General features: G+C 44.3%; 2 protein-coding genes across 2 annotated transcripts; both read right to left on the bottom strand.

The window, feature by feature from the left end:
* Nucleotides 1–291: 291 nt before the first annotated feature.
* On the bottom strand, nucleotides 292–5,704 carry GPR78 (G protein-coupled receptor 78). The gene is made up of 3 exons (XM_065634654.1): nucleotides 5,037–5,704; nucleotides 4,421–4,534; nucleotides 292–529 (listed from the first exon to the last, which is right to left on the bottom strand). Exons 1-3 carry the CDS (start codon nucleotides 5,702–5,704, stop codon nucleotides 292–294), a joined length of 1,020 nt encoding a protein of 339 aa, XP_065490726.1.
* Nucleotides 5,705–5,707: 3 nt separating this feature from the next.
* LOC135988727 (uncharacterized) lies at nucleotides 5,708–14,049 on the bottom strand. Its single transcript, XM_065634892.1, has 3 exons — nucleotides 13,881–14,049; nucleotides 13,711–13,771; nucleotides 5,708–6,482 (listed from the first exon to the last, which is right to left on the bottom strand). Exons 1-3 carry the CDS (start codon nucleotides 14,047–14,049, stop codon nucleotides 5,708–5,710), a joined length of 1,005 nt encoding a protein of 334 aa, XP_065490964.1.
* Nucleotides 14,050–14,526: the final 477 nt, after the last annotated feature.

The following is a 14,526-nucleotide window of genomic DNA, read 5'->3' as shown; positions in this document are numbered from 1 at the left end:
AAATATACCAAGTCTTTGAACATGAGACAGTGAAAGCTCTCTAAGCTTCTCTAAAGCCTCCAAAAAGCTCTCTCAAAACCCTCAAGCCTACTCCGCTCACTCATGGTCAAGGCTTTGCCATGTATTGTACTTGGCTGCAGACCAGGAAAGAGTCCACAACAAAATGCATCACATTAATGCAGCTTTCACACCTTGGAGATGCTGTCACCACTGAGAGCATGAGAGGGAAAAGGCAGCTTTCCAGGAGCAGCAAACACCTGTCTCACTCGAAGGGGAATGCTTTTCATATTGTTAGTTTGTTCTGTGCAAGCAGTAATCATTTTCAGTGTCGAGAGAGCTGTTGTACCCCGATGATGGATACAGGTCCCTCTTGAGTATCCTATTGACGATGTTGATCAGAACTTTTTTGTACTGCTGACGTAAAAGCGAGTAAACAAATGGATCTGATGCAGCCTTACTGTAGGTGAGGCACTTGCTTATAACTCCCCAGTAGTAATTTATGGTAACAAAAGGAAGGAGCTCTATCAACCTGTTAAACATTAAAGAGAGATGGAAACACTCGAGTGTTATATTCACACTGACCTCAGTGCTCAACTCATGCTTCATGAAACATTAAAGTGACACTTTTCTTACAGTACACAGTCCCTGCAGGAGAAGGGCCCTGTACTTATTCCTTGGATTCGACAAAGGTAAAGGGAACTTTCCTAGAAAGACTGCTGGGAGGCAATAACCATTCCCTCTGTGGAAAGAGAGAAAAGTGTGTTTTCAAAGTTAATGCTCCTGTACATCAGAGATAAGAAAGTGCTGGAGTTTATTGCTCACTTTCTGAATTTAGAGAGTTGTGCTGGTAAGTGGTCAAAATCTTGGTGACATAAGTGACTACTCCTTTCCCATGGCAAGCTTGAGATAGACACATGTGACTGGGAGCATCCAGGCTCACTCAAATCCGTGGACTGAGTGGAGCTGTTTAGTAACACTTGAGATGTTCACACATAACCCCCCTTGACATCAGGCTGCTGCTCCTGCAAGTTATAGGTCTCCTCTAGGTCCTTTGTCATATCTGCCAACCTATGTAAAGGTTTTGGATACTGTGCATCACTCAAATGACACAAGAAACCTGTACTAGACCACTGGAACCAGTGCCTCAGATACGGAACAGTCAACCTGCATTACATCACTGCTGTGAATTATCACATATGCAAAAAGGATTCGTGTTAGACCATTGTAGTATGAAGAACAACATGGCTATATTTCAGAGAGATTTAAGTGGCAGTGGCAAACCCATACTATGCTTAAGAGCACAACAGCATCTGCTTACCTGAGAAAGCTTCTGTGTGCACTTGACTGACCACATTTGGCCAAAGAAAACAAGGAGACAACATCTTAATCATCATTACATGACCAGTCAGCTGCCTCCAGACCAGTGTCTCCTAGTCTGTTTCGTAGGTAATTAGTGGCCTCAGCACCTCAGTTGAGATGGGTGTATTAATCATGGGGGCAGAAACTGCAACCAAGTTAAACATTTTTTCCACAGAAGTGAGAGCAAACCGTCAGACTGTTCCAGCGAATGCCTAGCATACAGCGCATCGGCAGGGGGAACACTTTCCAGAAAAGTGGAAAGAACACGGTGAGAAGTTTTCATTATCTGGATATCTTTTGTGAAGCCTTTTGCAAGACCAAGAATATACTATTTTGCTATATTTATTCCAGAAGGGAAAAAAAAGTACCGTGAGATAAAATAACCTTTTCCTGTATCCTAAAACATCATTATTTGAAGATGTAAGATCAGAAGCTTTCTAAGGCTTGAAGAACTTTTTGGCCTCTTTCCAAAGCGCAGAGCTCCCAGCTTGCAGGGCATTGACTTTTGAAGTTGTTCTGGTCCCTTCACATAGAAAGATTGACTTATCACCACTAGGACTGAACATTGCAACAAGCGGTTGAACTCTGACAGGAAAATTTCTCATTCATATGCATGAAACTGAAATAATTCCTATGGCATGTGCATTTAAAAAACAGATTACTTCTGTTTGAAGCTGCTTGGAAAAAATTCCGGTGAATTCAAGAGAGAGAGAATAGGAAGGCACAAAATGTGAGGAATAAATAAATGTATGATAAATGACTCTTGCTGCATGCTTGCTTAGGTTTGTTGCATCCTGTATATGGTCCTGATACAAGAAATATACGTTTGATATTTACATGTTTGAAGTTTTTATAAAGCCACTAAATAAGAAGAATAAGGTATCTTTCAGTCATGAAAACAGATATATTACTATGTGTTCCCTTTAATCTACTATGGACCCAAACATAATTGCACTGTAGCCAACAGAAGAAAAATTACCTAGATTTTAATAAGATGAAGGGCCTGGACAAATCAAGTCAGCCTTAGAAATATCCATCTGAATGCATGTCAGTATCATGTTCTTGTTTTCAGTGCTGCTACAGAAAAGATGAAATTCATCTGCCTGCTCTTAGTGAACAGATGAATATTTTGCTAATGATCATAATTTCATTCACATTTCTGAAATGAGGAGCAAATACTGAGCTCACAACACAAACTGAGTCACCAGGCCAAAGAGCAAGAAAATGGGAGGGAGAACTCTGACTCCACAGAGATTCCTTCAGTGTCACCCCCACTAAAACCAGAATGGAGGAAGAATGGAGAACTGTGCATGGCAGCAAGTCTTCTAATCTCACCTCCACCACCACCTTTTATTGAGTGCCACTGCCTTGCCTTTGAGGCAAAGAGCCTTCGAGGTTGTCTTCCCCAAATACTTCCCATTTCACTGTCACTGGACCACCTCAAGTGTTAGTGACTGAGGCAGAAGCTGTAACTTGACATTTATATAAACCCTCAGTCTTCTCTCTAGTGACACAAGGTACCAGTTTGTCACATGTAGAAAATGCACCGTCTCACATTTGCCAAATGCAAGGTCTGAAAAAGGATGTCACTTTTATTTTAGAGTTTATGAGAATTATCTCTGCCCAGAAAAATGTGGCAAGGCTGGAATTTGCTGAGCTTGCTAATGTTCAGATGGAAAGAAGATGGCAAAATCCACTTTGCTCAATATAATTTTATCCTGATTATGGCAGAAGTTAATAGAAAATGACTCAGAATGTACTGAACAGTACAATTAACCTTTTAACTCTCTGATGTAATATTAATATTTGTAATAATCCTTTCAGCTGAAAAAAAAAAAAGTTATCCAGGTGATCTGTCAGGAATCCCTTTCAACAGATAAAGGGAAACTGATAGAAATGTCATCCTAAAGGTTAAAAAATATTGTCATTTTTGTGCACTGGGCTAAATCTGTCCCCTTGCCCATATAAAAAGAAGGGCAATGACTGTGATCATAAATGGCCTATGTATGTGTGACTCTGTAAGATCAGTGCTCTAAAGCCAGACAACTTCTGTAAGGTGGTGTGGCTGCAGACCCTGGCAGCTTGGCAGCAACCTTGAGGAAGCCCTGACCAGGGTGGTTTTGCAAAGACTAGTGCACCTTCCTCGACAGAAGTCAGTTCTCTTTAAATGTGTCTTGAAAACACTGTGAAGAGGGACATAATTTTTAAAAAGACACTAGTGAAAAATTTAGCCCATTTCAGTTTAGATATTAAAGGCTAAATCCTGAGGTGCTGCAATTCAGTAGAGTTAGATTGATTTCCATCTCACTGATTTATGCAAGAATTTAAAATAATGACCATATGTTGTGTAAAGACTAAGAAAGTACGGAATGAGAATGACACATGACTGTTTAAAAAAGTGCAAATCACCAGGGTGGATGCCAATGATCTTGACCAGCTGAGGAGCATGATGTTTCTTATACATTATTGGTTTTCCTGGGAGATGACTCTCACACCTCATCACAAGGCTGTTGTGCACCATTAGCTATATATTTACAGACATTAAGTTTTCCAGACACAAAGCTTATCTGACAAATTATCGCCCTGGATAAATTTAAATTATATCACCAAAGCTTCCAATAAGTTTGGCCTTATGGCTTTGAAAAAGAAAAAAAATACTGAGCTAATCACAAAAACTGTCTGCTTTCCTCTCTCTTGCTCTGGTCGTGCTAATAAGGAAAGGTGGTGAGCCTTTTAAGCTGCTTTCATCTCCCTTTGGCATGTAATAAATTTCTGGTATCTATCCTAAAAGCCTCTTGCTCTTGGCAGAGGCACCCAGACCTGGCTGCAATGAAGAAAGGAGAGCCAGAGGCTGCTGAGGCTTCACCAGCGGCTGGGCGTGCGGGCAGGGTCGGCGTGTGTGCGAGTGTGAGTGTGTGTGTGTGTTCTGCCCCTCAGAACCGGCCCCGGGTCTTCGTCAGGCTCCGGCACCCCAAAATTAGCTGTAGCACCCTCCGAGCACCTGTGCATCTGAGGGTATACTGGTCCCGGAAAGTCTCCCACCCCAATAGACGATACTAACCTGGTGATAATGTAAGGACCAAAACAGATCACGAACGACCCTATAAAAATACTGATTTTCTTAGTAGCCCGTTGCCTCCTCCGTTTCTGCTCATTAAGACAGCGCTGCTTCACACTGCAAAGGGAAAAGAGCAGTTGATGGATTAAGGCAAGAACAGAGGAGGAAAGATGTGAACCCAGGGGAGAGGGGAAGGACTCGCTCCCGCCGGAAAGATCCTGCCCTGGGGGAGGGCAGGGCAGGGCAGCCCCCGGGGGAGGGAGGGCAGCCCCGGCACGGGAGGGTGGCAGCCCCCTGGGGAGGGGAGGGCAGCCCCGGCTCCGGCGACCCTGGGGACGATCGCACTCACGAAAGCAGCGGTTCCCTGTTAAAGGGAGCTCGGGCAAGTGAGAGTACCCGGCGAGCGGGACTAGCATTTAAACAAAGCAGGCTGCAAACGCACAAGCCACCGTCTTCTGGCAGTGTAAGCAGCGTCTGAAACTAGAGGCAGAAGGGTTCGCCATGTGGCCAGGGCAGTCAGAGGTGCAGGAAGGGGTGCTGGGGAGGCAGGACATGCTCTCCTCCCGGGGTACCTACCGCAACTGCCCCGAGGCTGTGAATACCAACGCGCACGCGTTACCTGGGGTGTATATCCACCAGTAAAACCAGTGTCTGCATGGTGATAATGTCTATCCGCTTGCAGTGGAACCGGGCAACTTTCAGCACCTTTAAGTAGGTGAAACACAAGATCACCAGCGACAGCATGAAACTAGTGGAGTGAAAGACGATGGTGAACACTGTAAACCTTCTCCGCTCCGTCTCTTCCTTCAGGTGCAAGGTGCAAGAGGCATAAACGCTGCTGTAATCTACCCACGAGTAAAACAAAGATACCAAGGGGAACGTGAGGGAGTGGAGCCACGAGTAGCCCATCAGTATCACTGCGTCCTTATACCGCATTTTGCTGGTGTAGCTTAAGGGGAACACCACGGCAATCCATTTGTCGATGCTGAGTGCTGCCATGCTCAGCATCGTGTTGGAAGTCAGGAAAGTTTCCAGGAAACCCACTGCCTTGCAGACGCAGCCCCCGAGGGGTTGCTGGCTCCTCAGGATCCCCAGCAGGGTAAAAGGCATGTTCAGGACGGTGAGGAGCAGGTTGCAAAAGGATAAGTTCACCAGGAAAACCCCGGCGACCTGCTTGCGGATCTCCGTACTGTAGACGAAGCATAGCAGCACCAGGAGGTTGGAGAGCAGAGAGACAACCAGCACCAGCACGAGGAGCAACGCCAGCAGCACGCCTGCCAAGTCCATCTCTCAGCGGGTCGCCTGAAGCGGGCGAGGGCAGGAGAAAGGAGGCATCCGAGCCGGCACCGCAGCCTCGCCTGCCGCCGCCCGCGGCCGCCCGCGCATGTTGCCGGCGGCGCGGACCGGGGGACAGGGGGTCGGGGGAGCGGGGAGAGGAGCCGGAGGCAGCAGGGTGTAGAGAGAGGAGCAGGAGGCGGGGAGCAGAGAGGAAGGTGCAGAGAGAGGGGCGAGGGGAAACGGGGCTGGGCGGGCGGCCAGCCGGGGCAGAGGGGAGAGCTCCTGCGGAGGGGCGGGACCGGGGTACCTTGGTAGCGGTGCCAGGAAGCGGGGGTGCGGCGTCCGGGCGAAGTGGGGACGGGGCACCCGAGGACCAGACCCGGAGGTAGGGGTGAGGTCGGGGCACTCGGGAATCGGAGCCGGGGAGAGGGGTCGGGGCGCCGGGGGAGCGGAGTTGGGGGAGCGGGGCCGGGGGTAGCGGGGAGAGGGGCCGGGGGGAGCGGGGCCGGGGGGAGCGGGGAGCGGGGCCGGGGGGAGCGGGGAGCGCGGCCGCAGGAGCGGGGCCGGGAGCCGGAGCCGGAGCCGGGGCGCGGTGCTCGCTGCGCGCTGTCCGCGGTGCTGAAGCGAGAGCTGCCCCGACGGCCGAGCCGCGCTGCCTTCAGGCTGCGGTGCCCCTCGCGCCGGGCGCACGGCCGCCTTCAGGCACTGAGCATCTTCTCCCGCTGCCCAGCCCCTGAAATACTCCAGCCGCGGAACCTCCCGCGACGACTCATGCGCAGACGAGCGGCTGCGAGGCACAGACTCAGCCAGGGATCGCGGAGTCGGTTTGATTCACTCCCGGACCGCAAACGACAGCAACAGGAAGACCAACTTTCCACTAATGCGCAGCTCAGGAAGGATCAGAGCTGGCGGGGAGTTGCTGGTAGTTTAGTGCCTGCGCCGTGCTTAGGAACGCCTTGAGTGCACAGGCTGCGTTCAGCATTCATGCAACCTGTCGAAAAGCTACTGTCTGTGCCATTGGAAGGTTTCCCCCCTCCATCTGAGGGACTACTTGCCCTTTCCCCTCTTTGATTTCATAGCACCTAGAGGAGCTATGCTTGCCTTGGGTATCCCCATTGTGCCCCTCGGTCAGCAATAAGGGGAAGGATGCTGTTTGGTTAGAGACTTCACTTTGGCCAATTTGACTCATACTTTTGAAGTTGCAGCTGGCTGAACAACTGCCCACATTAGAGTGGTGCTGGCACATTCTGTGGAAAACTAAAGTCTCTCTGTTACCATTTTCCATTTACACTCTTAACATGACAGTGCAATGGTAAAAAAGGGTTTTTTTCAGTTATCACATTGTGGCAAGAGCTGAAAAGACAGATATGAAAGAGGCCAGAAATTCTCCCTTTGCACCTGTCAGGAAAGTGGATCACGTGGCTAGTGCCCTAAGATGCTATACATCTTTGTCTTAGATTAAAAAGTAAAATAAATATAGAAGGGGAAAAAATAGGAAGTAAATTTTGGTGCATAAAAGAGCTGGTACAGAAAAAAATCTGCCATGTCTAATCACCATCACATTTTACAGTTGATTGCCAGAACTGACATGAAGAAAAGGAGAAGGGTAGCTTTCCCACTCTCCAAAATGACTATTAATATCCTAAGGAAATACTGCATTGTATATATTGTTCCTACAATGTAGCCTTGTCACGCAAGTGTGACCGCTGTGTGAATAACTACACATAAAAGTGCTTGGAAGAGCCTGAGGGCAATGTTTGTTTGTCTGTTTGTTTTTCCAACAGCATTTATAAGTTTTGGATCAGGCCCTAATTGAAAAGCTTGCTATGGCAAGTTATATGTCTTAAGGAAAGAGCAAAGCAACAAGACATGAGATGTGTTATTTGGAAGTGAACAAGAACTGTATTATTCCTCAGGATGGAAAGAAAATTAATGTTTTCTTTGATCAGAAAACTGTCATTTCTAAAGTTAAAAAAGAGCAGATGCAGTTGACAGTGCTTGTGCTTGACAAACAAAAATCAAATATATATCTGTGTAAGCATTTGAAAAAAAATCTATAAAAGCATGACAATATCAGTTCTCTCAGAGTTCAGTTGTACTTCTGTCATCACTGCAGAGCCAAATGTTGCACAGAGGGTTGGGAAAAATTGAACTGTCATGGGAGAAGCTGGCTGTATCCATGCAGAGCAGAGGTTCTGCGGTTACTCCCTCTCTCATAGCAGCAATGCTTAAGATTCCTGCTAGTCAGAACCCATCTATAACCTACCTTTCATTTAACACTATCACAAGGTTATGGAGCTTTTATGTTAGCCATCTGGGATTAGAGGCTGTCTGTGTAGTGATGTGAGGTGGGGTGGATATTATTTTATATCATCACAGAGACAACCTGGATGTGCTGTACTCTTACTGTGAGAGCTACTTGAGAAGCTATTTCCTGTTGGATCCAGACAGAAGGCAACTTCTGTCTCTTTCTTTCTCTCTCTCTTCTATGCATGCACACATAATTTCTCTAATACAACCTTTTCAAATGAAGAATGAATTGTTTCTGAAAACTAATGGAGAAAGAACACATCAAAACAAGACAAGAAAAAAAAAGAAGGTAGCAAGCAGCAGGAAGACAGGAAAAAATTATTCTTCTTTTTCACATGTACAGTGAGTTGTACAGTCCCCTGAAACAATAGCCTGGGCTCAAAGGATCCAGTAGAAATGAAATTGTTAGATTTCCCCCTCTCAGTGGAACTTTGTCAACATGACAAGTTAAGCATATGCATGACTTTCTGTGGGATATGGGTCCTCTGCTGACCCTTTACCATTTACAGGATGCAACCCATAACACTTCATACCAGCTACCTTTCAGTTTAATGTTCAAATACCCATTTACAGCTTATGAAGCTGAAAATTGGCATGTGTGTGAGACCAGAAGGCTTGAACTTGCCACTGTGGGTCTATGAAAGCAGACATCTGCTACCTTAGCCCCTCCAAACACATATACTCATGCTACCTTTTTGCATGTAAGCAGACACACATAAATCACTGCAAATGCTCACAACGAGTCATACTAAACCTACATATTTTCCCAATCAAGATCTTACAGTATTTACTTTCACAATCAAGGATGCTGTCTTGATTGAAACAGGGGACAGAGGAGACTGTTGCAATACAAACAAGAAAAGGAAAGAAAAAAAAAAAGAGAGGTACTTGTCATTAATTATCCTTTAATAGACATAAACTATTCAGTTAGCACAGATCAGGTAAGTACTTGAGACTTTTGTTCTAGTAGCTGCATCATTCATTAAATCTACACATTCATCTGTTCTAAATATTGACCACAACTTATTGAATTTAATGGTTAATGGACTGTATTCACTGAAAAGAAATAGGGGACGATTGAAATTCCCTTTTAGTTTCACTCCAGGAGAGATGTGTCATGCAAATTTCAATGTAGATCACAACTGAGCATAATTCAGCTCTAATCAATGTATTCTGCAAAGGCTAGGAACACATTTAATTTGTTTCTAATTTTAAGAAAGCATGATGAAAGAAGGAGGTCTCAAACAAATTACATCAAATAATTTGCAAGTACAGAGAAAAGCAACCCTTTCCCCCAGTTTGTCTTATAATAGGTGAAGAGAGGGAATTTAATTTATATTAACCAATATGGGGGGAAATGGAATGGCTTACAGAACCAACATTAAGAACAAAGATTTTCACTTCTAGGCCACTTGCTAAAAAGTGACCAATTTCAAAAGTGAGGAAGAATAGTTAATACCCATCAGATTTTCCAGCGTGCTCTGCAAACAGCTCTGGTACTCATAGTTCCCAACAAGAACATGGAAACATCTCCTCACCACAATGGCAGCATGTGTGTCATTGTTGTCTTGTTAGTTTTAGTTAATGAAGCTTTAGTGAAGCTAGAGTCCTTCAGCTCATCAAGACTCAGTAGCAACTTAATTTTTTGTTATTCTCTTGTTCTTTCTTTTCAGAGTCCTGCTTTATTATTATTTCAACTATAGGGTCTTTGAGCAAGCAGGGCATCCTTACCTACTAGACTAACACAGCTTTTATTCTTTCTGCAACAATGAGACAAATAAGCAAGTAGACAGTAGTAACGTAATAACTGACATGCTGTTAGTCTCTTCAGGAAGGATGTGAGGCCTGACTCATCAGTCTAATACAACTCCACAACACTGTTCCTGTGGCAGAATTCCAGTGGGCACATTTACCACCTGTGGAAAGCTTTGTGATAAAGATCTTCCTAAAATGGAGTAAAGCCAAACTGAAAGGTCGACACATTCCTCCTGTAGACCCCTACTTTGCAGGGAAAATAAAAGGAGCAGTAAAAAGCATGTGTATTTATCATAACTACCTGGGAAGGGAGAACAGCAAAAGAAACATGAAGCTTAACTGTACAGCAGTTCTGCAGACTGAAATTACTGAAATTACTTCAAAATTCTTAAATACTATAATAACAAATCTCATACTTCAACAGATGAAGTTGCAGTTAGATTAAAACTATACACTTGCAAAAATCTTTTGGCTCATGTTTGTGTTTATACACACGAGACATATTCCTACAGTTTGCAAAAATTGATCTCAAAATAATGCAAGCATAAAATATTTGATTTTGGAGGGTGGAGCTGAGGTTTGATGAAACAGGTAATAATACTAGAAGAATAACTGGTGAGATCACACCTCAAATTCTGTGTTCAGTTTTGGGTCCCTCATGACAAAGAACACACTGAGGTGCTGGAGAGAGTTCAGAGAAGGGCAACGAAGCTGGTGAGGGGCCTGGAGCACAAGTGTGATGAGGAGCAGCTGAGGGAGCTGGGGCTGTTCAGCCTGGAGAAAAGGAGCCTAAGGGGACACCTGATCGCTGTCTGCAACTGCCTGAAAGGAGGTTGTAGCATGGAGGGTGTTTGGTCTCTTCTCCCAAGTAGCAAGAGATAGGACAAGAGGAAATGGCCTCAAGTTGCGCCAGGGGAGGTTTAGATTGGATTTTAGGAAAAAATTTTTCACAGAAAGAGTTGTCGGGTATTGGAACAGGCTGCCCAGGGAACCTGTGGAGTCACCATCCCTGGAGGTGTTTAAAAGGCATTTAGATGAGATTCTTAATGACACAGTTTAGTGCTAGAGTTAGGTTATGGTTGGACTCGATGATCCTGAGTGTCTCTTCCAACCAAAATGATTCTGTGATTCTATGAGAAGAGGAAATGGCCTCAAGTTGCACCGGGGAGGTTTAGATTGGATTTTAGGAAAAATTTCTTTATGGAAAGTATTGTGAAGCATTGGAACAGGCTGTCCAGGGAAGTGATTGAGTCACCATCCCTGGAGGTGTTTAAAAGACATGTATATATGGCAGTTAGGGACATGGTTTAGTGGTGGACTTAGTAGTGTCAGATTAAGGATTTGGTTTCATGATCTTAAGGGTCTTTTCCAACCTAAAGGATTCTATGATTCTGTGATTCTATTCTTGATGTTTCTTAATGGAAACAAAAGTGCACAGGTACTGGAAGATGAAAAGAAAACAGCAAAATATTCAGAGAATTCAAATCAGTTTCAGCTGAGATACAATTCTAAAAATAGATATGGATGAAAATGTGTCAATGCTTCCTCTTTCTCCCACCAGTGCATTTTGTCTTCGTCTTCCACAACATGACACAGCAGATAGAACCAGCATTTTGCATTGCAAGATTCAGCTTTGGAATAAATCTGTCTGGACTTTTTTCCTAGAGTACGATGCAAAAATGTGAATGCAAAAATATGCTATTCTACTGAGCAGAAAAATAAATTGATTTGAGTGAAGTTTGTGTCGGGAGGTGAACAAACACTAACTGGCTTTTACACACAACAGCTTTACAGCTATAATGCAGGTCTGAAATTTTAATGGAGGAATGCTCTTCCCTCAAGCAAATGGCACACGAACTTGAATCTCTGTGTTCCATAACAGCATTAAGTTCTTCAAAATACCCAGACTATCTCAGTTCTTTCCTCAGATTATCTCTACAAGGGAGTTACTCCTTATTCAATGGAATGTTCAGGACTTGGGCCATAACTGGAATTTTTAATTTCACCAAGGTACAATTCTTTTGCAGTCTTGAGAAAAAATAAAATTGTGAGTGGATTCTCAATATCGAATCTCAATGTAAGAGCACATGTACCCTCCTTCCATTTTCATCTATTTTGTCCACATCTTAAGGATTTGGTATATCGATAGGAATTTGATAACCTGATAGGAATAAAGATTAGAGTACATTTTTCTTGCCGTTTTTGCACAGTGCCTCACAAACACTGTGGTTCATACTAGCAGTGCTATGCTACACCAGCTTGTTATAAAATTTATCAAAGCTGCAGGCATGGGGATGAAATTCCCAGGAGTCTTTTACTGGCATTTTCAACAAATGTGACAAGGTTTAGCACTCCCAGGGGCCAGCAAACATTAAATGGCATTTTTCAGAAACTGCTGAGGCAATTTATTTACTGTTGCAGTGAAGTTCTAGGAGCCAACATATGAAAAAAACAGCATGTGTTGTTCTCCTGTACTGTAGAAATTCTCCTTTTCCTGCCTTACTTGCTTAAAATCCCCCACACTTCTTTCTAACACAAACGGTTCGATTCTGCTTTCCTTGAGTCAGTGCAAACCCAAGACAAGTTCCTTAAAGCCACTGAGAAAAACAACACAGTGGAAATGAAAGGAATCAAATATAAGGCTGTAGAAACAGCATTAAGTTTCTGTGATGGGGGCCATGTTGGTTAGAGTTATTTATTATGCAGAACACTCAGCAAATTATATCAAGAAAAAAATTAACGCCACCTTGTGCAGTGGGAGGGCTGATCTGACAGAGATCACTGCTGAGCTACTCAGGGACAGAGATGTGCAAAGCAGGCTTGCCCTTCAGATTGCTGTAGGGGAAGGAGTGCACACACACAGCTGAGAACTCTTTCTTAAGCTATTTGCCCAGGAGTAGTTTAAACAGATGCTGAATCAAAGGAACAGAGGGGGTTTTGGAATGGGCAAGTCACCATGGGTTGAACTCAGATGTGACCAGAGCAGCCACAGAGAGGCAAATTGCTTTGGCATTAGGGCACAGTGCCACTCAGCTCTGCAAATTCCTTCCTGAGGGATGGATGCATCACATAACTTATCCCCTCTTGGATATGCAGCAGACCAGTCCCCATAATTCCGCCAACAGCCTTGGGTTGTACAGAGTAGGCCCTGCTTCCCCTGCCCCAGGTCTTTAACCTTCACACATTAATCTTTCTGTGGCAGGTTCTTGCTTGAATACCTTAAGCAATAGTTTGCCTTTTCCTAAATTGTAACTGCGGAGAGGTTTCTTCACATCCCCATTAACAGGTACAGCTTCTGTTGGTGAAGGTAATCAACTGGCACCATCTGCTTTGAGGAATAAATAGAAAGATATTTTCTACAGTAATTCTGTAATATCTAGGTATTGTCCTCCCATCACATCCATCCCTTTCCCTTGCCCACCCACCCGTCCACCCACCTCCACATCCATCTGCAGGAACATGTTCTTTTGCAGAAAAAACTCTGGCTCAGAAGGAACTTCACTCCAATAAATGGAATTGGCAGGTAATAAATAAGCCTGTGCTATGCTGCTTTCATAAAAACACTCTCTGGGGCTAAGACATTTAGATGTGACCACAGGTTATTGTGCATGCACAGCTATCGCAGAGTCTCTATTATCACACACCTTTCACTACCTGTTTCACTGAATGTGTTAAAAAAAACCCACAAAAAACCACAACACCAAAAAGCCCCCCTTTCATTAGGGTAAAGAAAGAAAATCAGGGAACTGCCAGGATGAAATTGACATGGTATAATGCAAACTCTGCGCACTGGCACAGCAGGGTTCCCACTGTAAGTGATGTTGCTTAGGAACAATAATAACAAGTAGCCCCAAATCATCCCCTCTGATTATGAAGGAAGAGAGACTCAGTCTCCCACCAGAAGCATAGAAGTGAAAAATATCACACTCATCTATGAGTCTCACTCTTACTTGGGATGTGCTTTCATCTGAATAACAAGAGACAAGTTGGTCCCCAGTTCTGCCAGGAGCCCTGCCACAAACAAATGTTGCCAAAGTTGATAAGAAATTCAGAATCACACAAGAATGGGGAACCAAAGCACAAGCTGGTGATGATGGCTCTCTAAAGCTATTCCCCTCACCCAGCTCCACACCTGCCTTTGCCCACCTATACAGAAGACCCCAGGAAGTCTCTTTTCCACAATACTCTACAGTGGAATAATCTTGCCCTGACCCCATGTTGGTGGCTGCAGGGACTTGGGTAATCCTTGGACTGGATTCTTGCTTGTTTCTCACATAGCGTTTTTCCATGTTGCTTCCTCAGACCTTGGTCCTGAGGGAGGGTGGTGGGCATGTACATCTTTCACAGGTAGTAAAAGAAGAAATGCCACCTGCTCCTTGGCTCTGCAAGGTCTCTGGGAGATTATCTGTGACTGAAGCTCTCAGTTATGCCTGTCTAGGCACAGGCACTCAAAAGTACCATTTGCCCTGTACTCTGTCTGACCTTCGCTTAGGAGTCCAGTGCAAATCAATTATTCTCAGAACAACATTTTTTCCTTATGCTGATGAGGTTCCTTGAGTTTTGTAACCTCTGCAATTTCTTTGGAGGTGCATTAAAAATTATTAATTTATTCTGAATTCTAAATTATTATTTTTTATAATTATGTTCATTTTTGTGCCTCTTCAGGTCATTTCAGGTTTTGTCTCTTTCCTGGGTAATCATTTTCATTAATGTAGCAGTAGTCTTGGAAACAGCCAAGCAGAGCTTTGTACCCATCATCTAGCTTC

The sequence above is a fragment of the Caloenas nicobarica genome, chromosome 4, assembly GCF_036013445.1.
Source record: "Caloenas nicobarica isolate bCalNic1 chromosome 4, bCalNic1.hap1, whole genome shotgun sequence".
In the NCBI taxonomy this organism is placed as follows: Eukaryota; Metazoa; Chordata; class Aves; order Columbiformes; family Columbidae; genus Caloenas; species Caloenas nicobarica.
This window is presented reverse-complemented; position numbering and strand designations above follow the sequence as displayed.